The sequence below is a fragment of the Amphiprion ocellaris genome, chromosome 15 (genome assembly GCF_022539595.1).
Source record: "Amphiprion ocellaris isolate individual 3 ecotype Okinawa chromosome 15, ASM2253959v1, whole genome shotgun sequence".
NCBI classification, from domain to species: domain Eukaryota; kingdom Metazoa; phylum Chordata; class Actinopteri; family Pomacentridae; genus Amphiprion; species Amphiprion ocellaris.
The window spans coordinates 26,878,792-26,903,657 of record NC_072780.1 but is presented as its reverse complement, the minus strand read 5'-3'; the positions used below and the strand labels follow the sequence as shown (position 1 = coordinate 26,903,657).

Below are 24,866 nucleotides of genomic sequence, written 5' to 3'. Positions count from 1 at the left end.
TTTTTCAATTTATCTTGTACTGTTTTTTTTTCATGGCATAGTACAAAATGTGTAAAATTACATCATGTATATCTATATAAAGTTTACTATATATAATCAAAGTGTTACGTTTTACCCTTCAGAGCTCAGTTGCAGGAACCGAGAGGGAGGCAGACTGATGCAAAACACAATGATTTCATTTACAAAACTGAAGATACAGGAATTATGTTTTCCAATTAACGAGAACCGAAGGGAAAACGGATGTAGAAAGCAAAATCACTCAGAGCTAGAACTCCTCTAATAATAGGCAAGACAAGTACCGGAACTAAACACCGGTGACTAACCCACAGCAGGCACAACCTGGGCAGGAAAGCTTAGCTCCAAAAAAAAAAAACAAGTTCAATGGACTAGAGTTAACTACAAAGACGAGAGCTGAAACAAATGCAATACAACTATTAATTCCTGGAGAGACCCTGAAGAACTGTAGCCAAGAGCAACAATGCTCGCTAGAAAAAACTCAAAAGAACTAGAGCTAGAGCAACTACTGCTCGCTAGGAACACTCAGAAAAATCAAGTGAAGGAGCAACAACTGCTCACTACAAAAACAGAGGAACTGTGGCAAAAGAGCAACTACTGCTCACTAATAACTCTGATAACTACAGCAAGGTGCAAAAACTCTCAAGCAATAGTCAGTCAGTCCTGACACAAAGCTCATAACCTCAGATAAATAAACCAGTGATGGTAGGGAAAGTTCATTTATTTCTCTCAGAATCAAAATGAAAGCCTCTGTTCTGTAACAATGTGTCTGGTACAGTCACAACACATTAGTCTCTGACAAAAAACCTTTATATGATCAGAACATTTAATAATGAATCATCCATTCATCTCTTTTCACTCGTCAGTGTTCTGCTCATTCATTCATACCTGTGTGTTTCCATTCATTCACTCATTCTGCAGTCATTTCAGAGTCAGCAGCTCTCACCTGTCCTGCAGTGACACTCACTCACCTGTTCCCACTTCCCACATGAACTCACTAGTTTATACATCAGCATCCTTCTAGTGTCACATTGTCTGATGTTCAGATGCTGCAGATGAATCTTACTCAGTTGTGTTCATGGAAATAACAAACTGGATACAGGAAATATGCATCATCCTTTTTGTATCACAAGAAAAATCCCAGAAACATTTTCTAAATGAAAGCAGCACATCATCAGCATAGAGAGATATCAATGCTTGTTCTCTCAACTGAACTCTTGAAATGTTTCTGCTACATTGTTTCTGCTGAAGAGCTCAAACAGAAAGAGGAGTGACAAATGATCAGATCAGAGGTGAGCTTTGATATTCAGCTCATTGTTTTCAACCTCATGTCAAGACAAGCAATAAAACCATAAGCTATATGTTCAAGACACAACTTCATCTAAAATGTTAGAATTTAACATCTTTTAAATGAATCATATAAAGATGTTCTTTTTTATTCCAACCTGTGTTTTCAGAGCAAATGTTAAGTCTCATCAGATTCAAACTGTATTATTAATGTGTGTTCAATTTATGCATATTATAATAATATACACATTGCATTTATTCTGACAGATTTTGATGTTGAAAAATAATTTTGATTTGAAGTTTGTTGAGGTAGAATCTGGTAAGAGAATTTTAACAGCAATTGCTAATTTTCCATTTTTGTTCAAACGACGACATCTATGAACATCTTAAATTCTTATGTGGAACAGGTTGTTAGTAAAATGCTGTTTGAATATCTTTTTAGAACAAGCTAAATTCTATAATTGCAGAAGTCACATTTCTGTCTGAGTTCAGCTCTGGCTGAACAAAAACTTTAGACACTCTGGTTCTCAGTTAGACAGCAGATATTGAAATAAAACAGTGGTAAACTGAATAAAAGTAACATTGTTATTCCCAAAACAAACTTAAGAATCTTATGTCTGCCAAACATGAAATATGCTGTTATGAAACCTCTGTTGATTCAGTTTAAGTGCAGCTGTTGATTCAGATCAGTTCCTCTTCAGCTGAGGGAGGTTTTTGTACGACGTTGTATCACTGTGTGAACGGTGTGCTGTAATCCTGTTGACAGTAATAAACTCCTGAATCTTCAGCCTGAACTCCACTGATGGTCAAAGTAAAGTCATTTCCAGAATAACTCCCACTGAAACGATCAGAAACTCCCGACTGACGGTTTGACGCCCACCAAATCAGGAGTTTGGGAGCTTGTCCAGGTTTCTGAAGGTACCAGTCTACCTCATTGCTAACATATGAACTGCTTCTACATGTGATGGAGACAGTTTGTCCTGGAACAACAGACTGAGATCCAGGAGACTGAGTCAGGATGATTTCTGATGATGAACCTGAAAACATGAAAAAGAGGAGAAGGGTGACTGAGACAAATCCAGCTTGGAGAAAGATGATCAGCATCCAAACACAAGAGGATCATTGGTTGAACATGGACAACAGATGGAAGAAGGTCAGTGCTGCTTGTTTGAGTGTTTCTCCATCACAGCACAACATGATTGTGGTGAAGCTGCTGCATCCTGAAGCAAAGTTTTCAGCAGAGAGTCTCACCCTGAACAAGGAGCCCCAGGGTGGCCAGCAGTAGAGTCAGGGACATGATGATTGTGCTGCCGGCGTGTCAGAGTGTGTGAAAGGTCTGGACAGACTCTGATCAACACTGGCCTCTTAACGTGTGGAGCTCAGAGGCAGGACACATATGCAAACACTCAGAGTCAGTCAGCTGCAGCTGTCCTCAACACATCACCAGGTTTCCTCCTCACTCTTCACAGCATCACAACACATATGTACATGTTTAGGATGTTGGATATCAGTCTGGTAGTGACCTGGAGTTTGTGGGCAGTTAGTTTCTGCTTTTCCAACTTGGTATTGTGGAAAACTTTTCAAATAATTACTGATACTATTATTAAAGTAGTTATTCTCAAAATAGTTCCTAAAATGCTCAAAGAAGATCCTCTTCAGTGTCTGATTTCATCTGCTGATCCTGTCATATAACTGAACACAACAGATACTGAATAAATGTTGTGGAGAAACTGTTTCTTCAGCTGCTGTTTCCAGTGGAATGAACAAATCTTATCTCTCTACTGGTTCCATGTCAGAAAAAAATGTGCATTTGTTATGGAAGTTTATATACAGTTTCATATACAGCATGTAGATGTCTAGATATCGGGTTTGTCAGGTTTTATCTGGACTTTTTATGATCCTAGTTGGTGCAGAGATTTTCTCTAGGTAACACAAGTTCATAAAGTAAAACATTTTAGTAACTGAAGAGATTCATTGTTTTTTAGTGGGTCATCTTTGATTATCAGTGTTTATGTCTTTATATTTTAATTAAACAGGATATAATGGAGATTGTGGGGATCCAAGGTTCAGCTGAGGTCAAAGGTCATCACCAAACTCTTTCACATTTACTGTCCCACTTCCTTTTATTCACCAGCAGATCACTGAATAATATGAATGTTATTGTTGTATGTGAATATCTGTTCAGGGAATTTGTATTTCAAGAGTCTCTCATTAGTCTGTAAATCAGTGAATATGCTGACACCAGCCTACAGTGTCTCTTAGAGAAGCTTTCCAGATGTGTAGCCAGCAGATCTTTCAGATCCTCAGCAGCTGCCTCCTCATCATCCCAAAGACTTCAACTAAAAACATGAAAGATCAGTCTGTAGTCTGTGGAACAGTCTGTGTCAGGATATGAAGGACTCCACCTTAAAGGAAACCTTCAGACAAATCTTTTGATTCTGATTTTCACTAAAGGTGCCTTTAATGTGAGACTTCATCACTGGTTGTCTTTTAAATTTATTGTTTTTATTTATTTCACTGAATCATATTCTAGACATTTATTTCTTCAGTATTGTAATTGTTCTGTTACTGGCTGGTTAAACCTTGGAACTGAGGGAAAATAGAAGACATTTTGACTGTTTATCACTGATTGACACACTTTCAAAGTTTTGTTTGAACATCAGCACTTGGTTTTATGAATTCAGGTTTGTTCTAACCTGAACCCATAAAAGGTTGAGGCCATGGGAGCGTTAGGGCTGGGTTGTGGTGTGTAGTTATAATTATTAAGGTTTAGTTAAGGCGATAGACTTATAAAAAGAGTGTGTGTGTGTTCAGTGAAGTGTGAGTTTCAGTTTGGTTTCTGTTCAGTCTGACTGAGGGAGGTTTTTGTACGACGGTTTTTCACTGTGTGAACACAGTTTCACTGTTGATGTAGTGATAACTCTGACAGTAATAAACTGCAGCATCTTCAGCTTGAACTCCACTGATGGTCAGAGTGAAGTCAGAGTTTGATCCACTGCCTGAAAAACGATCTGGAATCCCAGATTCTCTATGGCTTGCCCAGTAAATAAGGAGTTTTGGTGTCTTTCCATCTTTCTGTTGGTACCAGGCTAATATGTACTCAGAAAAATCCTCACTGTACACATCCTGACTGGTTTTACATCTGATGGTGACGGAGTCTCCCAGAGCAGAAGTCACTGATCCAGGCTGAGTCACTGTGATCTGACCTCTGGACTCTGAGGATACAGAGACACAAACAGAAAGCAGAGTCATGGTTTTGTGGGCTTCATTTCAGAGGGACGCATGTTGATAGAGGAGTTTGATTCTCTGGACTTTACCTGTGAAGCAGCAGCAGAGGAGAGTCCAGATGAAGATGAAAGTCATGTTTGTGATGAGGAGGATGTCTGTGTCTTCTGTTGTCATGGAGGACAGCTGTCAGTCATCCAGTGTTCAAGTGTCAGGACTATAAAGTCTCCCAGAGCACTGGAGGATGGTGCTGCTGATGCAAAGTGTCTCTCTATGGAAATACTCTGACTGACTCCAGCAGGGACTTGGATCAATCTGATGATGCAGGTTATCAATGGATCAATCACTTTATCAGAGTATTGATCAGGAATGTGTCAGTGATCATTTGTATATGTCTGTGAATTTAGTTTTCTAAAATGTTTTTCCTAAATGGTTATGAAATACATCAACTCTGGGACACATTTTATCTAAATTATAATTTTTTTAAACAAATCTTTCATACTCAGTATAAAAAATTCTTCTTCTACAGTTTTTATGTTTATTTTGCTGCATTGTAGAATCTTCACTGAAATATATTAATGCTCATTTGTCTGTGTGTCTATAAAATTACTCACATATAAGAATATTTTTTACAGTAAAGTATAAACTGAAGAGTAATTTCTAAATTATTTAAACATTCTGACATTTTAACTTTTGTTCTTCACAGAAACAACAAAAATTGATGTTTGCATCAGGAATCGATTTTAAAATTGTCAGACTAAGCATAATAGTTTGCATATTTAACTCCAGAGTAACAAAACTCCACTTTAATGTTTTTTATCTTCATTACTGAAACCTGTCTGTTGTCATGGTTCATCAGTGATGCCTATCTGTCGCCATGGTTACTGATGTCAGAGGGAAGTGAAACTCTGAAGAGCAGTTTGATCCAAACTCCCAGTTTGTCTAAAATGTGTTCTCTCTCTCTGCAGTGGGTGATGTCCGTCCCTCCCTGACGGTGCTGCCCTCCTGCTGTGAGCTGTGAGGCCACCCAGGGCTCCCAGACTCCACTCTGAGGAGAGACCAGTGTTCCCAGTCCTGACCTCACCCACTGGGAACATCACACTGGTTCTGTTCTCATACTGTTCTCTGTTTGCTCTCTGTAACTTTCTCTCTTTCTAATCTCATCCTTATTCTGATGGTTAAATTATTTTAAAATAATAAAAAATATATATCAAGAAAACAAGTTGACTGACTTTTGGATGGTATAAACACCTTACAGTATTACACTGATTTAGATGATTAATATCAGTTAATAAATTCTTGAAAAAGATCTTTGTCAAAATAATTGGAAATATATTTTCAGTTCAGAAAGAAAAAGCTGGATGTCATCTGCATAAAGTGATCAACCATGAAACTAATGAAGTCTTTAAAACCAGATAAGAGAAAATCACTTCATACAATTAACACTTTGTCATTTTAATTGCTTGTAGTAATGCTCATGAAGTGTTAAAATGATGATCACCTATTCATCAGATCAATGTGTCCATGAATACTGTTAGTGTGGAACTTCTGTCATGTTGCCACAGTAAATTTGTAGGCAGATTAATTTACAGTTCTTCTCAGTCGCTTTGGTACATTTCTTAGATCAGAACTGAAATTCTCAAAACTACTTGTTCAATCTTCACATCATTGTGTCACTTGTACACATCAAGAAAGCAGATTGTCATATCTTCGAACAAGCTGCAAAAGCTTTGGTACATCCATGCAAATGAACATGTACAATTCTCTGCTGTTTCCTACATGATCAGTTGCTTATGTCATTGATCCATCCATCATCTATACACCACTTAATCCTTATTAGGGTCACGGTGGGGGGGCTGGAGTCTATCCCAGCTGACTCAGGTGAAGGCAGGCGACACCCTAGACAGGTCACCAGTCTGTCGCAGGGCTACATATACAGACAAACAATCACTCACACATTCACACCTACGGGCAATTTAGAATAATCAATTAACATCAGCATATTTTTTGGACTGTGGGAGAAAGTTGGAGTACCCAGAAAAAGCCCACACATGCACAGGGAGAACATGCAAACTCCATGCAGAAAGATCCCGGGAAAGCCGGGACACGAACCAGGGATCTTCTCGCTGCAAGGCGAAAGTGCTAACCACTACTCCACTGTGCAGCCCCCTGTTCATGTCATGTTGATCAAAATGTATTATAATGGGTCTCTGTTGAATAGTCTCACCCTCCACAACATTTAGGCATTAGTTCATTGCATAAGTCTTTACATGCAACATTGTTGAACAAGTTGTCATAATATGTCAAGGATATTTCTATACTTTTCCATTAGACTTTTTTTGTGAATCTGTCCTGAATTGGTAAATTGCTCCCAGGTGAATCTTGACTTTCTCTATGAAGGGAAATGTGTGAAGAGTTAGAGTTTTCTGAAATCGCTCAAAGACACAAGAGAAGATATTTGTGATGTGGATGAGAATTTGTGGCCCAACAGACAGGAACATCAGGAGGTGTAGGAAGACTGTACTGTAATTCCTACAGCACTGCATGTACAGTTTTCCCTAGGGAGATTGTCCTAATGTTCACATTTCTACTTTGTTTTTTTCTTTGTGCTATGCAGCTGTTTTCCTTTCTGTATCGCAATGACGCGGTCTGTCAATAAATTACAACAGTAAAAGTGTAAATGTGAATCTTGTCCAGTCTCTTGCAATCAATCTCCCACATACACTAAGGTGTAACTTACAATTTACAATAATTGTCATCAAAACTTTAGCCATAGTTTACATCAGAACATCCCTCCAGAGAACACTGTTATAATGACAACATGACTAAGCAATCTGACTGTCTGATCCACACAATGACACAAGGACTTGTCATTCTGATGCGACTGACATGTTCAATTACACAGATGTTTATTTTTGAGAGATGAACTAAGGATTTTGAGCAAGAAACTGGCTTTTGCAGGTAATCCATGTTGTTTTACTATTTGTACTAATTGTTTTGAGAAATGCACTTACTGTTTTGCAAATGCTGAGGATGATTCGAGAAATGTACCAAAGCGATAGAGAAAAATTGTAATCTGAACGATGGTGACTGTAGATCAGGATCAGACTGCCTGACAAAATAATATAGAAATGTTCAGCATTCAGCTGTGTGCTGAATTGAACTGTTTAAAAGGTTTGCTGAGGATGCTTATTGAAGTAAAACATGCACACTGTTTAATTACTCAAAGCATCATCTGAATTGTAGAATTTATGTCAGTACAAAGGATTCTTGTTTTGTTCAGAGCTGAAAATATTTGGATATTTTTTTCTCAGTTTCAGATCATAAAATTTTGACTTTTTAAAAGCAAACACAACAATTCCAAAAAATCCAACTGAATGTTTGTACCTAAATTAACTGTGTTGTTTATCGTGTGTTGTCGCATTACAACATTATTGACAGTATAAAGAGTGTCAATAATGAGAGTAATTGTTTGGTTTTGGTATTTGACAAACATGATTTGACTTCATAAAATATAAAACATGAGAAATACAGTGTTTTACTATTTGTAATAATATAGAAATGTTCAGCATTCAGCTGTGTGCTGAATTGAACTGTTTAAAAGTTTGCTGAGGATGCTTATTGAAGTAAAACATTCGTACTGTTTAATTACTCAAAGCATCATCTGAATTGTAGAATTTATGTCAGTACAAAGGATTCTTGTTTTGTTCAGAGCTGAAAATATTTGGATATTTTTTTCTCAGTTTCAGATCATAAAATTTTGACTTTTTAAAAGCAAACACAATTCCAAAAAATCCAACTGAATGTTTGTACCTAAATTAACTGTGTTGTTTATTGTGTGTTGTCGCATTACAACATTATTGACAGTATAAAGAGTGTCAATAATGAGAGTAATTGTTTGGTTTTGGTATTTGACAAACATGATTTGACTTCATAAAATATAAAACATGAGAAATACAGTGAAAAGTGTTAGAATTGTGTTGAATTGTAAGGGGTAAATTAGTCTGAGTGTTTGTGTTTCAGTGCAGCTGTTGATTCAGATCAGTTCCTCTTTAGCTGAGGGAGGTTTTTGTACGACGTTGTATCACTGTGTGAACGGGAAGCTGTATTCCTGCATACAGTAATAAACTCCTGAATCTTCAGCCTGAACTCCACTGATGGTCAAAGTGTAGACAGGATCTGATCCACTTCCACTGAAACGATCAGGAACTCCAGACCAACGGGAAGTAGCATCATCAATAAGGAGTTTGGGAGCTTCTCCAGGTTTCTGAACGTACCAGCCCACATCATTGCTAACACTTGTACTGGTTCTACATGTGATGGAGACAGTTTGTTCTGGAACAACAGACTGAGATCCAGGAGACTGAGTGACAGTAATTTCTGATGATAAACCTGAAAACATGAAAAACAGGAGAAGGGTTACTGAGACAAATCCAGCTTGGAGAAAGATGATCAGCATCCAAACACAAGAGGATCATTGGTTGAACATGGACAACAGATGGAAGAAGGTCAGTGCTGCTTGTTTGAGTGTTTCTCCATCACAGCACAACATGATTGTGGTGAAGCTGCTGCATCCTGAAGCAAAGTTTTCAGCAGAGAGTCTCACCCTGAACAAGGAGCCCCAGGGTGGCCAGCAGTAGAGTCAGGGACATGATGATTGTGCTGCCGGCGTGTCAGAGTGTGTGAAAGGTCTGGACAGACTCTGATCAACACTGGCCTCTTAACGTGTGGAGCTCAGAGGCAGGACACATATGCAAACACATTACAGAGCTGATCATCAGTGGATCAATCACATCATCAGTTTATTGATCACAAATGAATCCTGGCTGTTTTGATAGATTTATTGCCTATGAAAATATTTTTCACAGAAATTTTTGCTTGATTGATTTTTACATCCAGAACATTTACTTTTAATTTCATATATTAAAAACAAAATAATGAAGCCAAATTAATACATTTTTAAATTCCTGTCACTCTGATGAAGTTTATTTTCATGTGAAGCAGCTGTTTGATTCACTGAGACTGTTTGTGTTGAGTTTGTTTGTTTCAGAGTCAGAGAGTCGTGTCTCTCTACAGTCAGAGGTTTTTGTACAGCGACTCAATCAGTTTGTATCACTGTGGTGGACTTTTGGTGGAGGAACCAGACTGGATGTTGGACGTAAGTTATATCTTTTGGTGGATTTTTTAAAGATGTATTACCGTTTCAATTTTCTTAACTTGTTCATTAATTGTACTGAGGAATATATGTATCTTTTCCTGTATATTCTTTTACAAATATTTTGTCATTAGGACACTACGTTGACTTTACCAATGGAAATTCAAAGATTCCATGAAATGGATACAAAACAATAGAATGGTAGAGAAGATAAATCATTTCCTGGTGTTAATAGTTGAATCTTTAGTGCTTGTAGGTTTAGTTCAGTGTTACAAAGTCAGAGAGTCGTGTCTCTCTGCAGTCAGAGGTTTTTGTACAGCTGCTCAATCAGTTTGTATCACTGTGGTACACGTTTGGTGGAGGAACCAGACTGGATGTTGGACGTAAGTTTAAACTGTATTTGATACTAAATACAACAATGTAAAATGTAGTGAAATTCTGTTCTTTCACTGTTTGAGTGACAAACAAATTTCTTTACATTATTTCTGTTTTAATTTCTCCTCCTGAAGGTTAACTCTGATCAGTTTTGCTGTAATTTTTTTCTGACACAACGTTCAAGCTTAAAATGTAGTAACAGTAAAATTGTAAATTTTGTCAATTTCCTCCCAAAATCATTATTTTTCCAATTTTTCATCAAAGAAACTGTTGGTTGGATCAATTAGTTTAGATGAAACAAACTTTCTTCAAGTAACACGGCACAGATTGAAATGAAAAATTCAAATATAAAAATGTGCAAAATCTCTGATGTCTGTGTTTTGTCAGATATTGTTTCAAATTCAGTTTAAAATCATGCGAACAGATAAATAATGATTGAAAACCATGTGCAGAACATTTTATGATGGTGAGTTGATGTTCTGGTCTTATGTCCACTAAATGATTTAAAGTCATGTTTACTTCATACTGTTGATGATTTAAAGTAAAACTTGTGAATGTTTCCACATCTGCTGGTTTTATTTCCAGAGTATCTGACATATTTGAAAGTGTTGATGATTGTCTGTGAGCTGATGTGCATGAGAGGTTTGTTAAAGGGAAGTGAAACAATGTGTGAGTGAGTGAGTGAGTGACTGGTGGAGCAGAAAAAGCATCTGACAGAAACTCCTTGAAGGACTAAATCAAGTCTCTGACAGTGAAGGTGTCCAAGTGGCTGCTGTTTGATTGGCAGCTGTGTGCTCCCTGTCCTCTAAGCTGATTGGTGTCTCCTAGGTGATGTCCGTCCCTCCCTGACGGTGCTGCCCCCCTCCAGAGAGGAGCTGCAGCAGGGGAAGGCCACGCTCATGTGTCTGGCCAACAAGGGCTTCCCCTCAGACTGGAGTCTGTCCTGGAAGGTGGACGACAGCAGCAGCAGCAGCAGCAGCAGCAGCAGCAGCAGCAGCAGCAGCAGCAGCAGCAGCAGCAGCAGCAGCAGCAGCATCAGCTGGGAGGAGAGCAGGAGCCCCGGGGTGCTGCAGGAGGACGGCCTCTACAGCTGGAGCAGCACCCTGAGGCTCCCTGCAGACCAGTGGAGGAAGGTGGGCTCTGTGAGCTGTGAGGCCACCCAGGGCTCCCAGACTCCACTCTCAGAGACACTGAGGAGAGACCAGTGTTCCCAGTCCTGACCTCACCCACTGGGAACATCACACTGGTTCTGTTCTCATACTGTTCTCTGTTTGCTCTGTTTCTGTCATTCTTCCTGTTATTAGACTCAGTAAAGATTCAGTCATATTTTCCTCCTCTTAATGACACAGTCCATGTGTTCAGATAATAAAGATGTGTTTTCAAATCAAAAATGTTTCCAAGAAGATTGTTTCTTTCATCAAATGTGTTGTCTCTCAATTTCATATCTAGAAATTTTACAGTCATACTACACCATAATAAATGCAGTTTAATTAAAATGTCATATACAATGATGCAGTAAAGCAGGTAAGAATAATGTGGGCTAAAGGGATGAATAAACCTCTGTCTCTGTCTTCAACACATCTCTGTATTTGTGTGGATTTTTCCAGTCTCTGCTACTCACCACCAGACCAGCAGGTGTCCTCACACTTTCTCTGACAAACACAATAAATAAGGGAACCAAACACTGAACATTTCTCCATTATTTTGTCAGGCAGTCTGATCCTGATCCGCAGCCAACATTATTTAGATCACATGAATCTACCTACAAATTTAATGCAACAACATAAAACAGAAGTTCCACACTGATTGTCAGTTTTGTGGCTGCAGTTGGACGACAACATCTCAAGAAGTATTCCGAATAAAAATCTGAAATTTTCACTGTTATTTCTCATCATGTCATTGACTCTGAATCTGCAATATTGACAAAATGCTGATTGATTTTGTGAACAATACGTAGTGGCATGACACAATAAGCAAAAGAAAACATACAGAATATTTTTAACAGGAAATACTTGATCACAAAAGAGATTTTCTTATTTATTTTCATCGACTTTCATAGCTGATAAAGCCGGTTGGACAAGTTGTACCACAAAACAATGAACAGTAACAAAACAAACTGAAAACACTAAATATGACATTCATTCATTAATTCATTCATTCATTCAGGGTGCCATCCACCAATTTAGAGTCCTTAGACACCAGAGATCATTCTGCTGTTCAAGCAAAGCCCAAAATGTAAATATGAACACATTGTAGAGGATTGATGTCATAAAATTCCACTTTTGCAAGTTAAAAAAACAAAAAAAATTTACAGTAAGATTCTTCTTTACATCCCACTTTATACAAAGCGAAATACAAGACAATGCATTTACTGTCCAATACAATGAATTAAAAGTTGTGGTGCAGATCAGCTGTGTGCAAGTAGGATACAGTATGTGCACATTAAATGAAAAACAATGACATTGTTGGAACAACAAGCTCTTGTCCACCATATGAACCCTGTTCACTACTAAAAACTACCTTCTGAGCTTTAGTTCTGTTTAAATCAGAACCACCAGTGTTTGAACAACAACAACCAGAATGTGGTGCATTTACTGAGAGAAACAAACAAATGTAGAATTAAGGGAAATTATATTTATTTGCTGATAATGACTGATAATAGGTTTTTTTGTTTTATTTTAATTTGGTTTTATTTTTTTGTTTTCTTTTTGTTTTTGGGAGGCGATTTAGAGAGTCCAATTAATGAATTTGCACGGGGAGAACACAGAAGTGGCCACAGAAAACAGCCCACCAGAGGAGTGGAGTCGTTTTCATGAGGCTGCTGTGCTCTTCACTGACTCCACCGTGCTGCCCTTAAATTTCAATTTTCTTTCATATATTTTTTTTTCTTTTCTTTGTTGGGGGCAATTTAGAGAGTCCAATTAGTTTGTGTTTTTGTGATGTGAGAGGAAACCGGAGCATCCCGGGGAAAACTCACGCGAACACGGGGAGAACACAGAACTCACCACAGAAAACAGCCCACCAGAGGGGTGGACGTGTTTTTTGTGGGGCTGCAGTGCTAATGACTGAGCCCACCGTGCTGCCCTTAAAGAAAGAGGAGGTGAAGAATAGAAAGGTGAAGAATGGGGGTCATAGATAGATAGATAGATAGATAGAGAGAGAGAGGTATCAGGGTGGAGAAGTTGGAGAAGGGCTTACTGATCCACACAAGATGTATTTGTGGAAAGCCTTTGTAATTCTTCTCTTGATGCGTTTCCACAAGCTCTTCTTCTTTGTCTTGTCCGCACTTTTTAAACTTTTTTTTAAGCCACTTTATACTGCATTGTCTTACAGTGTGTCAATACTGTACTATTTCATCCTCATTTCTCACCCCTGTACATATTGTAAATATTATTACTACTCTTCTATTATTATTTTATTTCTATTACTACGTCTATTGCTACATAAGCTGCTGTTACAATGTGAATTTCCCCTGGCGTGGTGAGAAATAAAGGACTTATCTTGTCTATACTGTGATTTTCTCAATAACAAAATGCTACTGGAAAAAAAGGGAATATGAGTAGAAACCATACGTATTCCAGACGGAAACTACTTCTCAAAGAGAGAAAGATTTTGCTGAAGCCTCTTCCCACCGCTGAGAAGAACCTGGTGACTCCAGATTTCAAATTGTCTGGTCGAGGGATGGCTTTTAAATTAACCTGCAAAGCCATCCACACAGCATCCTTAAAAGATTCATCTTTTGCATTCGTCGCTGCCTCCAGCAGCTTTTCTGCAGAACCAAACATCCTGTCAAGGTCCTTCACCATGGCCTTCGATATTTTGTCCATCTCCTGGGTTATTTTTTTGATGAAGTCAGGTGACAGGTAGAATTCATCCAGAAGGATCAACAGTCGCTTCAGGATGATCTGGAGTTGCTCTGTGGTGACTAACGCCCTGGATTTACAGAGGAATTTTGCCATCACCTTCAGCAGCAGAGCGCCGACGACATCCTTTTCTTCGGGGGACAAGTAGAGCGAAGAATGTGATTCGGTTCTGACCTGGGAAGCGGCGGGTTCAGGAGCAGAGACCAGTTCAGTCGCTGGTTCTTGATGGGAGGATCTGTCATCAGACTCAGACTCTTCATGGACCGACACCAAACTGTCGAGAGACTCTGAGTATCTGAGGGCTACAACTGGCGTAGAGAATTTATCAGCGTCCTCATCATAGCCCTCATCGTCCCTGCTGGTCAGTTTAGAAACTTTTTCACAAGTTTTTCTGGAGTTGACTGTAGACACAGACTCAGAAGGCCTTCCTGATGAAGGACGTCCTTCTGAGCTTCTGACTACAGACTCGCTTTGCCTTTGGTCCAGATCCACAAGGAACTCTGAATGTTTCCTCTTAAAAATCTTTTTCAGGTCTGCCCACATTTTATCAAATTGCGTTTTGGCAGCCTTGGAAAATCGCCAACGTTCACGCACCTTTCTGTTTTCAAACGCATCGTCCGTTGAAGTGGAGGCCTTTGATGATAAAAAGGCTCTGACCTTTTTAAAGTTCAGGGCCATGTCAAAGTGGGGTCTGCTCAAGTGAGTGGTGAAAACACGGGAAGTCGCAGCAAATCACAAGAAATTGTGTCTTGAATCCAGGAGTTACAAGCGTATTTATACTTTCTGGCCATTATGACATCACACATGACATCACAAAGATTGTGATGTCATGTGTGATGTCATAATGACATTTACATACATAATGACATTTACATACATTCTGCACACAAATATACACACTACAACACACTCACACACACCCACACACACACACACACACACACACACACACACACACACACACACACACACACCCTTTTGCATTAATTTGTGTTCATTTTGTATTTTTTTTTTTTAGTCAATTTGGTCATCTTTCTGGTCATTTTGTGTGTCTTTACAGGGTTGTAACCCTAACAGGTAGCACCTGTTTGTGTTCATTTTGCATCTTTTTTTAGTAAATGTGAGCTAATTTCTGCTGTTTTTGTGTGTCTTTGCAGTTATATTTTCCTATTTATGCTCATTTTGCATCTATTCAGTCAATTTGAACCTCTTTCTGATCACTTTATATGTCTTTGCAGTTATTTAGCATTTGTTTATGCTCATTCAGCATCTTTTTTAATCAATTCAAGCCTTTTTCTGCTCTTTTTATGTGTCTTTGCAGTTATTTTGCATTTATTTGTTTTCATTTTGCATATTGTTTAGTTAATTTGGTCATCTTTCTGGTCATTTTGTACCTCTTTGCAGTTATTTTGCATTTTTTTGTGACAACATGGCCATACTTTGCTTCGAGCACACTGTTGACATGAAATAACTTGAAACTGGTGTGTTTATCCGACTAAAACTGACAGATTTATGGACTCGGCTGAGGCCCAGATGTGTCAGGATCCTGTCCACGCTGGATTTTGGTTGATTTTTTTTTGTGAATGTTCTTCAGAAACATTTTTAACATTTCTTGTTTTCCACCAAAAAAAATATTCAAAGATTTCCCAAAAATGTTGAAAATGTGGACATCAGAAGTTTCAGTGTGAAAATATTTTTTTTCTCCACATTTTCAAACTTTAAAACGGCTCAATTTTGGCCCGCAGGACGACACGAGGGTTAACACATATACACTGTTAATTTAAAAAAATAAAACTGATGCATTTTTGCAACAGTGGGTTTTTACAAGGTTAAATATTAAATATGGTTCTTTGCTGCAGAATAAATTACCAGAAGTGTATATGAAGTAGATTTTTTAGGATAAAATGCCAAAACTTTACAGGTACCAGTGACACAAATGTGAGCTTACAGACTGGTTCCATTTCCCAGACAAGGGCTTACATTGAAAGTCTGAGCCATTTCTCTTCAGCAATGTTCCAATGACTGTTCCTGAAGGATTTATGTAAGCAGAATCCATGTTTGGAATATGCCGGATGAATTTTTGTGTTGTTTGTAAGTTATAATTAAATATTCAACATGGCAGCTGTGCGAACAATAAGGTTTTATTACAACGATGATGATCCGAGAACCACCCATTAATTCAACAATTCTGAATACAATTATTCACATCCAAACAAAAACACACATATTTCAAGAAAATAATTTCACTTTTTCATTTTTTGGATTTTTGGGATTTTTCAGGATTTTGTGAAAATGTTACAAAATTGCAACAGCAGGTCTTTGTGTAAACAAATATTATCCCTTTAAAAAAAAAAAAAAACATAGTCCACAAATGACTAGACATTGATGATTCAACAATATTAAAATATTATCTTAAGAAGAATTTTATTGATATGAAATTGTTGAATATGGTGCAATAAAATGCAAATTAATTTAACAAGTCAAAACTGTAATTGCAATCCATGCTAGAATGCACTTCCACACAACAAAAAACTGTAAGAGATGATGTTATTACAACTTTCTTGTTTTTTTTAACTTGCAAAAGTGGAATTTTATGACATCAGTCCTCTACAATGTGTTCATATTTACATTTTGGGCTTTGCTTGAACAGCAGAATGATCTCTGGTGTCTAAGGACTCTAAATTGGTGGATGGCACCCTGAATGAATGAATGAATTAATGAATGAATGTCATATTTAGTGTTTTCAGTTTGTTTTGTTACTGTTCATTGTTTTGTGGTACAACTTGTCCAACCCACTTTATCAGCTATGAAAGTCGATGAAAATAAATAAGAAAATCTCTTTTGTGATCAAGTATTTCCTGTTAAAAATATTCTGTATGTTTTCTTTTGCTTATTGTGTCATGCAACTACGTATTGTTCACAAAATCAATCAGCATTTTGTCAATATTGCAGATTCAGAGTCAATGACATGATGAGAAATAACAGTGAAAATTTCAGATTTTTATTCGGAATACTTCTTGAGATGTTGTCGTCCAACTGCAGCCACAAAACTGACAATCAGAATGAAACCATGATGCCAAAAATAAAACAACAACATTGCTCTACTTGTGTCTTCTGTCCCTCCGTAGAGAAATATTCCTACATTCAATGGACGCTCTTCAAAATACATCTTTTATGAGAGCTTTTAAGCATGGAGTGGAGGAAAATATTATTTTTGCACTTTCTTGAACAACACACAAGGGGGCAGCCTGGAGACAGTTATCAGCAGCAGGAACATCACAGAGCCAAAGCTGCCATAGCAGAGCGTTTTGGAAATGAAAAGTGCTTCTGCATGTAGGGAAAGAATTATTGCCTGGAAACCCGTAAAAAGTCTAAGAAAGCTTGTAAATGCTCAACTCCTATCTGGGCTGGAGTAAGAGTGTCTGTCCTGCTGCAGCAACCAGCCCAAATATCCTGCAAACCAGGAAACATGCATCAGTGGCTCTTGGATTAATGTGAGTTTAATTTGGACAAACAGTAAGCACATTTTACTACTTACATTTCTGATTTATTTACACATTTTTTGTCTCTGTTCTGTGTATTTAAAAACTCTGAATTTTTTTCACTTGACGGTTACTTGTTCACAGCCAAGTCATTCACCAGAATGCTCAGATTTATTTTCATTTATTTTGAGAATTTTGGTACAAATATTTTCTTTTGGAAAACGTTTAAATGGGACATGTAGAAAAAAAACATAGAATAGAATAGAATTTATACAGAACAAAATGTGAGTAAACTGTAAAAATGATTTTCAGTTGAATTTATTCATTTATTAAAAATTTATTATGTAAATTTACGTTAAAAATATATATATAAAAAATAAACTTAAAAAGATAGAGAGAGGAATCAGGGTGGAGAAGTTGGAGAAGGGCTTACTGATCCACACAAGATGTATTTGTGGAAAGCCTTTGTAATTCTTCTCTTGATGCGTTTCCACAAGCTCTTCTTCTTTGTCTTGTCCGCACTTTTTAAACTTTTTTTAAGCCACTTTATACTGCATTGTCTTACAGTGTGTCAATACTGTACTATTTCATCCTCATTTCTCACCCCTGTACATATTGTAAATATTATTACTACTCTTCTATTATTATTTTATTTCTATTACTACGTCTATTGCTACATAAGCTGCTGTTACAATGTGAATTTCCCCTGGCGTGGGGAGAAATAAAGGACTTATCTTGTCTATACTGTGATTTTCTCAATAACAAAATGCTACTGGAAAAAAAGGGAATATGAGTAGAAACCATACGTATTCCAGACGGAAACTACTTCTCAAAGAGAGAAAGATTTTGCTGAAGCCTCTTCCCACCGCTGAGAAGAACCTGGTGACTCCAGATTTCAAATTGTCTGGTCGAGGGATGGCTTTTAAATTAACCTGCAAAGCCATCCACACAGCATCCTTAAAAGATTCATCTTTTGCATTCGTCGCTGCCTCCAGCAGCTTTTCTGCAGAACCAAACATCCTGTCAAGGTCCTTCACCATGGCCTTCGATATTTTGTCCATCTCCTGGGTTATTTTTTTGATGAAGTCAGGTGACAGGTAGAATTCATCCAGAAGGATCAACAGTCGCTTCAGGATGATCTGGAGTTGCTCTGTGGTGACTAACGCCCTGGATTTACAGAGGAATTTTGCCATCACCTTCAGCAGCAGAGCGCCGACGACATCCTTTTCTTCGGGGGACAAGTAGAGCGAAGAATGTGATTCGGTTCTGACCTGGGAAGCGGCGGGTTCAGGAGCAGAGACCAGTTCAGTCGCTGGTTCTTGATGGGAGGATCTGTCATCAGACTCAGACTCTTCATGGACCGACACCAAACTGTCGAGAGACTCTGAGTATCTGAGGGCTACAACTGGCGTAGAGAATTTATCAGCGTCCTCATCATAGCCCTCATCGTCCCTGCTGGTCAGTTTGGAAACTTTTTCACAAGTTTTTCTGGAGTTGACTGTAGACACAGACTCAGAAGGCCTTCCTGATGAAGGACGTCCTTCTGAGCTTCTGACTACAGACTCGCTTTGCCTTTGGTCCAGATCCACAAGGAACTCTGAATGTTTCCTCTTAAAAATCTTTTTCAGGTCTGCCCACATTTTATCAAATTGCGTTTTGGCAGCCTTGGAAAATCGCCAACGTTCACGCACCTTTCTGTTTTCAAACGCATCGTCCGTTGAAGTGGAGGCCTTTGATGATAAAAAGGCTCTGACCTTTTTAAAGTTCAGGGCCATGTCAAAGTGGGGTCTGCTCAAGTGAGTGGTGAAAACACGGGAAGTCGCAGCAAATCACAAGAAATTGTGTCTTGAATCCAGGAGTTACAAGCGTATTTATACTTTCTGGCCATTATGACATCACACATGACATCACAAAGATTGTGATGTCATGTGTGATGTCATAATGACATTTACATACATAATGACATTTACATACACACTACAACACACTCACACACACCCACACACACCCACACACACACACACACACACACACACACACACACACACACACACACACACCCTTTTGCATTAATTTGTGTTCATTTTGTATTTTTTTTTTTAGTCAATTTGGTCATCTTTCTGGTCATTTTGTGTGTCTTTACAGGGTTGTAACCCTAACAGGTAGCACCTGTTTGTGTTCATTTTGCATCTTTTTTTAGTAAATGTGAGCTAATTTCTGCTGTTTTTGTGTGTCTTTGCAGTTATATTTTCCTATTTATGCTCATTTTGCATCTATTCAGTCAATTTGAACCTCTTTCTGATCACTTTATATGTCTTTGCAGTTATTTAGCATTTGTTTATGCTCATTCAGCATCTTTTTTAATCAATTCAAGCCTTTTTCTGCTCTTTTTATGTGTCTTTGCAGTTATTTTGCATTTATTTGTTTTCATTTTGCATATTGTTTAGTTAATTTGGTCATCTTTCTGGTCATTTTGTACCTCTTTGCAGTTATTTTGCATTTTTTTGTGACAACATGGCCATACTTTGCTTCGAGCACACTGTTGACATGAAATAACTTGAAACTGGTGTGTTTATCCGACTAAAACTGACAGATTTATGGACTCGGCTGAGGCCCAGATGTGTCAGGATCCTGTCCACGCTGGATTTTGGTTGATTTTTTTTTGTGAATGTTCTTCAGAAACATTTTTAACATTTCTTGTTTTCCACCAAAAAAATATTCAAAGATTTCCCAAAAATGTTGAAAATGTGGACATCAGAAGTTTCAGTGTGAAAATATTTTTTTTCTCCACATTTTCAAACTTTAAAACGGCTCAATTTTGGCCCGCAGGACGACACGAGGGTTAACACATATACACTGTTAATTTAAAAAAATAAAACTGATGCATTTTTGCAACAGTGGGTTTTTACAAGGTTAAATATTAAATATGGTTCTTTGCTGCAGAATAAATTACCAGAAGTGTATATGAAGTAGATTTTTTAGGATAAAATGCCAAAACTTTACAGGTACCAGTGACACAAATGTGAGCTTACAGACTGGTTCCATTTCCCAGACAAGGGCTTACATTGAAAGTCTGAGCCATTTCTCTTCAGCAATGTTCCAATGACTGTTCCTGAAGGATTTATGTAAGCAGAATCCATGTTTGGAATATGCCGGATGAATTTTTGTGTTGTTTGTAAGTTATAATTAAATATCCAACATGGCAGCTGTGCGAACAATAAGGCTTTATTACAACGATGATGATCCGAGAACCACCCATTAATTCAACAATTCTGAATACAATTATTCACATCCAAACAAAAACACACATATTTCAAGAAAATAATTTCACTTTTTCATTTTTTGGATTTTTGGGATTTTTCAGGATTTTGTGAAAATGTTACAAAATTGCAACAGCAGGTCTTAGTGTAAACAAATATTATCCCTTTTTTTAAAAACATAGTCCACAAATGACTAGACATTGATGATTCAACAATATTAAAATATTATCTTAAGAAGAATTTTATTGATATGAAATTGTTGAATATGGTGCAATAAAATGCAAATTAATTTAACAAGTCAAAACTGTAATTGCAATCCATGCTAGAATGCACTTCCACACAACAAAAAACTGTAAGAGATGATGTTATTACAACTTTCTTGTTTTTTTTAACTTGCAAAAGTGGAATTTTATGACATCAGTCCTCTACAATTTGTTCATATTTACATTTTGGGCTTTGCTTGAACAGCAGAATGATCTCTGGTGTCTAAGGACTCTAAATTGGTGGATGGCACCCTGAATGAATGAATGAATTAATGAATGAATGTCATATTTAGTGTTTTCAGTTTGTTTTGTTACTGTTCATTGTTTTGTGGTACAACTTGTCCAACCCACTTTATCAGCTATGAAAGTCGATGAAAATAAATAAGAAAATCTCTTTTGTGATCAAGTATTTCCTGTTAAAAATATTCTGTATGTTTTCTTTTGCTTATTGTGTCATGCAACTACGTATTGTTCACAAAATCAATCAGCATTTTGTCAATATTGCAGATTCAGAGTCAATGACATGATGAGAAATAACAGTGAAAATTTCAGATTTTTATTCGGAATACTTCTTGAGATGTTGTCGTCCAACTGCAGCCACAAAACTGACAATCAGAATGAAACCATGATGCCAAAAATAAAACGACAACATTGCTCTACTTGTGTCTTCTGTCCCTCCGTAGAGAAATATTCCTACATTCAATGGACGCTCTTCAAAATACATCTTTTATGAGAGCTTTTAAGCATGGAGTGGAGGAAAATATTATTTTTGCACTTTCTTGAACAACACACAAGGGGGCAGCCTGGAGACAGTTATCAGCAGCAGGAACATCACAGAGCCAAAGCTGCCATAGCAGAGCGTTTTGGAAATGAAAAGTGCTTCTGCATGAAGGGAAAGAATTATTGCCTGGAAACCCGTAAAAAGTCTAAGAAAGCTTGTAAATGCTCAACTCCTATCTGGGCTGGAGTAAGAGTGTCTGTCCTGCTGCAGCAACCAGCCCAAATATCCTGCAAACCAGGAAACATGCATCAGTGGCTCTTGGATTAATGTGAGTTTAATTTGGACAAACAGTAAGCACATTTTACTACTTACATTTCTGATTTATTTACACATTTTTTGTCTCTGTTCTGTGTATTTAAAAACTCTGAATTTTTTTCACTTGACGGTTACTTGTTCACAGCCAAGTCATTCACCAGAATGCTCAGATTTATTTTCATTTATTTTGAGAATTTTGGTACAAATATTTTCTTTTGGAAAACGTTTAAATGGGACATGTAGAAAAAAAACATAGAATAGAATAGAATTTATACAGAACAAAATGTGAGTAAACTGTAAAAATGATTTTCAGTTGAATTTATTCATTTATTAAAAATTTATTATGTAAATTTACGTTAAAAAATATATATATATAAAAAATAAACTTAAAAAGATAGAGAGAGGAATCAGGGTGGAGAAGTTGGAGAAGGGCTTACTGAGCCACACAAGATGTATTTGTGGAAAGCCTTTGTAATTCTTCTCTTGATGCGTTTCCACAAGCTCTTCTTCTTTGTCTTGTCCGCACTTTTTAAACTTTTTTTTAAGCCACTTTATACTGCATTGTCTTACAGTGTGTCAATACTGTACTATTTCATCCTCATTTCTCACCCCTGTACATATTGTAAATATTATTACTACTCTTCTATTATTATTTTATTTCTATTACTACGTCTATTGCTACATAAGCTGCTGTTACAATGTGAATTTCCCCTGGCGTGGGGAGAAATAAAGGACTTATCTTGTCTATACTGTGATTTTCTCAATAACAAAATGCTACTGGAAAAAAAGGGAATATGAGTAGAAACCATACGTATTCCAGACGGAAACTACTTCTCAAAGAGAGAAAGATTTTGCTGAAGCCTCTTCCCACCGCTGAGAAGAACCTGGTGACTCCAGATTTCAAATTGTCTGGTCGAGGGATGGCTTTTAAATTAACCTGCAAAGCCATCCACACAGCATCCTTAAAAGATTCATCTTTTGCATTCGTCGCTGCCTCCAGCAGCTTTTCTGCAGAACCAAACATCCTGTCAAGGTCCTTCACCATAGCCTTCGATATTTTGTCCATCTCCTGGGTTATTTTTTTGATGAAGTCAGGTGACAGGTAGAATTCATCCAGAAGGATCAACAGTCGCTTCAGGATGATCTGGAGTTGCTCTGTGGTGACTAACGCCCTGGATTTACAGAGGAATTTTGCCATCACCTTCAGCAGCAGAGCGCCGACGACATCCTTTTCTTTGGAGGACAAGTAGAGCGAAGAATGTGATTCGGTTCTGACCTGGGAAGCGGCGGGTTCAGGAGCAGAGACCAGTTCAGTCGCTGGTTCTTGATGGGAGGATCTGTCATCAGACTCAGACTCTTCATGGACCGACACCAAACTGTCGAGAGACTCTGAGTATCTGAGGGCTACAACTGGCGTAGAGAATTTATCAGCGTCCTCATCATAGCCCTCATCGTCCCTGCTGGTCAGTTTGGAAACTTTTTCACAAGTTTTTCTGGAGTTGACTGTAGACACAGACTCAGAAGGCCTTCCTGATGAAGGACGTCCTTCTGAGCTTCTGACTACAGACTCGCTTTGCCTTTGGTCCAGATCCACAAGGAACTCTGAATGTTTCCTCTTAAAAATCTTTTTCAGGTCTGCCCACATTTTATCAAATTGCGTTTTGGCAGCCTTGGAAAATCGCCAACGTTCACGCACCTTTCTGTTTTCAAACGCATCGTCCGTTGAAGTGGAGGCCTTTGATGATAAAAAGGCTCTGACCTTTTTAAAGTTCAGGGCCATGTCAAAGTGGGGTCTGCTCAAGTGAGTGGTGAAAACACGGGAAGTCGCAGCAAATCACAAGAAATTGTGTCTTGAATCCAGGAGTTACAAGCGTATTTATACTTTCTGGCCATTATGACATCACACATGACATCACAAAGATTGTGATGTCATGTGTGATGTCATAATGACATTTACATACATAATGACATTTACATACATTCTGCACACAAATATACACACTACAACACACTCACACACACCCACACACACACACACACACACACACACACACACACACACACACACACACACACACACACACACCCTTTGGCATTAATTTGTGTTCATTTTGTATTCGTTTTTTTTTTTTTTTTTAGTCAATTTGGTCATCTTTCTGGTCATTTTGTGTGTCTTTACAGGGTTGTAACCCTAACAGGTAGCACCTGTTTGTGTTCATTTTGCATCTTTTTTTTAGTGAATGTGAGCTAATTTCTGCTGTTTTTGTGTGTCTTTGCAGTTATATTATCCTATTTATGCTCATTTTGCATCTATTCAGTCAATTTGAACCTCTTTCTGATCACTTTATATGTCTTTGCAGTTATTTAGCATTTGTTTATGCTCATTCAGCATCTTTTTTAATCAATTCAAGCCTTTTTCTGCTCTTTTTATGTGTCTTTGCAGTTATTTTGCATTTATTTGTTTTCATTTTGCATATTGTTTAGTTAATTTGGTCATCTTTCTGGTCATTTTGTACCTCTTTGCAGTTATTTTGCATTTTTTTGTGATAACATGGCAATACTTTGCTTCGAGCACACTGTTGACATGAAATAACTTGAAACTGGTGTGTTTATCCGACTAAAACTGACAGATTTATGGACTCGGCTGAGGCCCAGATGTGTCAGGATCCTGTCCACGCTGGATTTTGGTTGATTTTTTTTTTGTGAATGTTCTTCAGAAACATTTTTAACATTTCTTGTTTTCCACCAAAAAAATATTCAAAGATTTCCCAAAAATGTTGAAAATGTGGACATCAGAAGTTTCAGTGTGAAAATATTTTTTTTCTCCACATTTTCAAACTTTAAAACGGCTCAATTTTGGCCCGCAGGACGACACGAGGGTTAACACATATACACTGTTAATTTA

General features: G+C 37.7%; 1 protein-coding gene and 3 gene segments (V, D, J or C); 1 reads left to right on the top strand and 3 right to left on the bottom strand.

Annotated features, from left to right (window-relative positions):
• Positions 1–2,685, bottom strand: part of LOC111577565 (Ig kappa chain V region Mem5-like) — a 47,685-nt gene extending 45,000 nt beyond the window's left edge. The window contains 2 exon segments of the V gene segment in view: positions 2,045–2,339; positions 2,554–2,685. Of these exon segments, the coding sequence occupies positions 2,045–2,339; positions 2,554–2,599 (341 nt within the window).
• LOC111577568 (immunoglobulin kappa light chain-like) overlaps positions 1–11,534 on the top strand; it is a 35,673-nt gene extending 24,139 nt beyond the window's left edge. The window contains exons 2-3 of the mRNA XM_055017777.1: positions 9,644–9,685; positions 10,886–11,534. Coding sequence (XP_054873752.1) covers positions 9,644–9,685; positions 10,886–11,277 — 434 coding nt within the window. The 3' untranslated portion in view covers positions 11,278–11,534. The remainder of the gene's footprint in view (positions 1–9,643; positions 9,686–10,885) is intronic.
• Positions 4,183–4,698, bottom strand: LOC111577549 (immunoglobulin kappa variable 4-1-like). The segment is given in 2 exon segments: positions 4,183–4,517; positions 4,620–4,698. Coding segments are annotated over 2 exon segments (381 nt in total).
• On the bottom strand, positions 8,612–9,272 carry LOC111577567 (immunoglobulin kappa variable 1-6-like). The segment is given in 2 exon segments: positions 8,612–8,919; positions 9,134–9,272. Coding segments are annotated over 2 exon segments (354 nt in total).
• Positions 11,535–24,866: the final 13,332 nt, after the last annotated feature.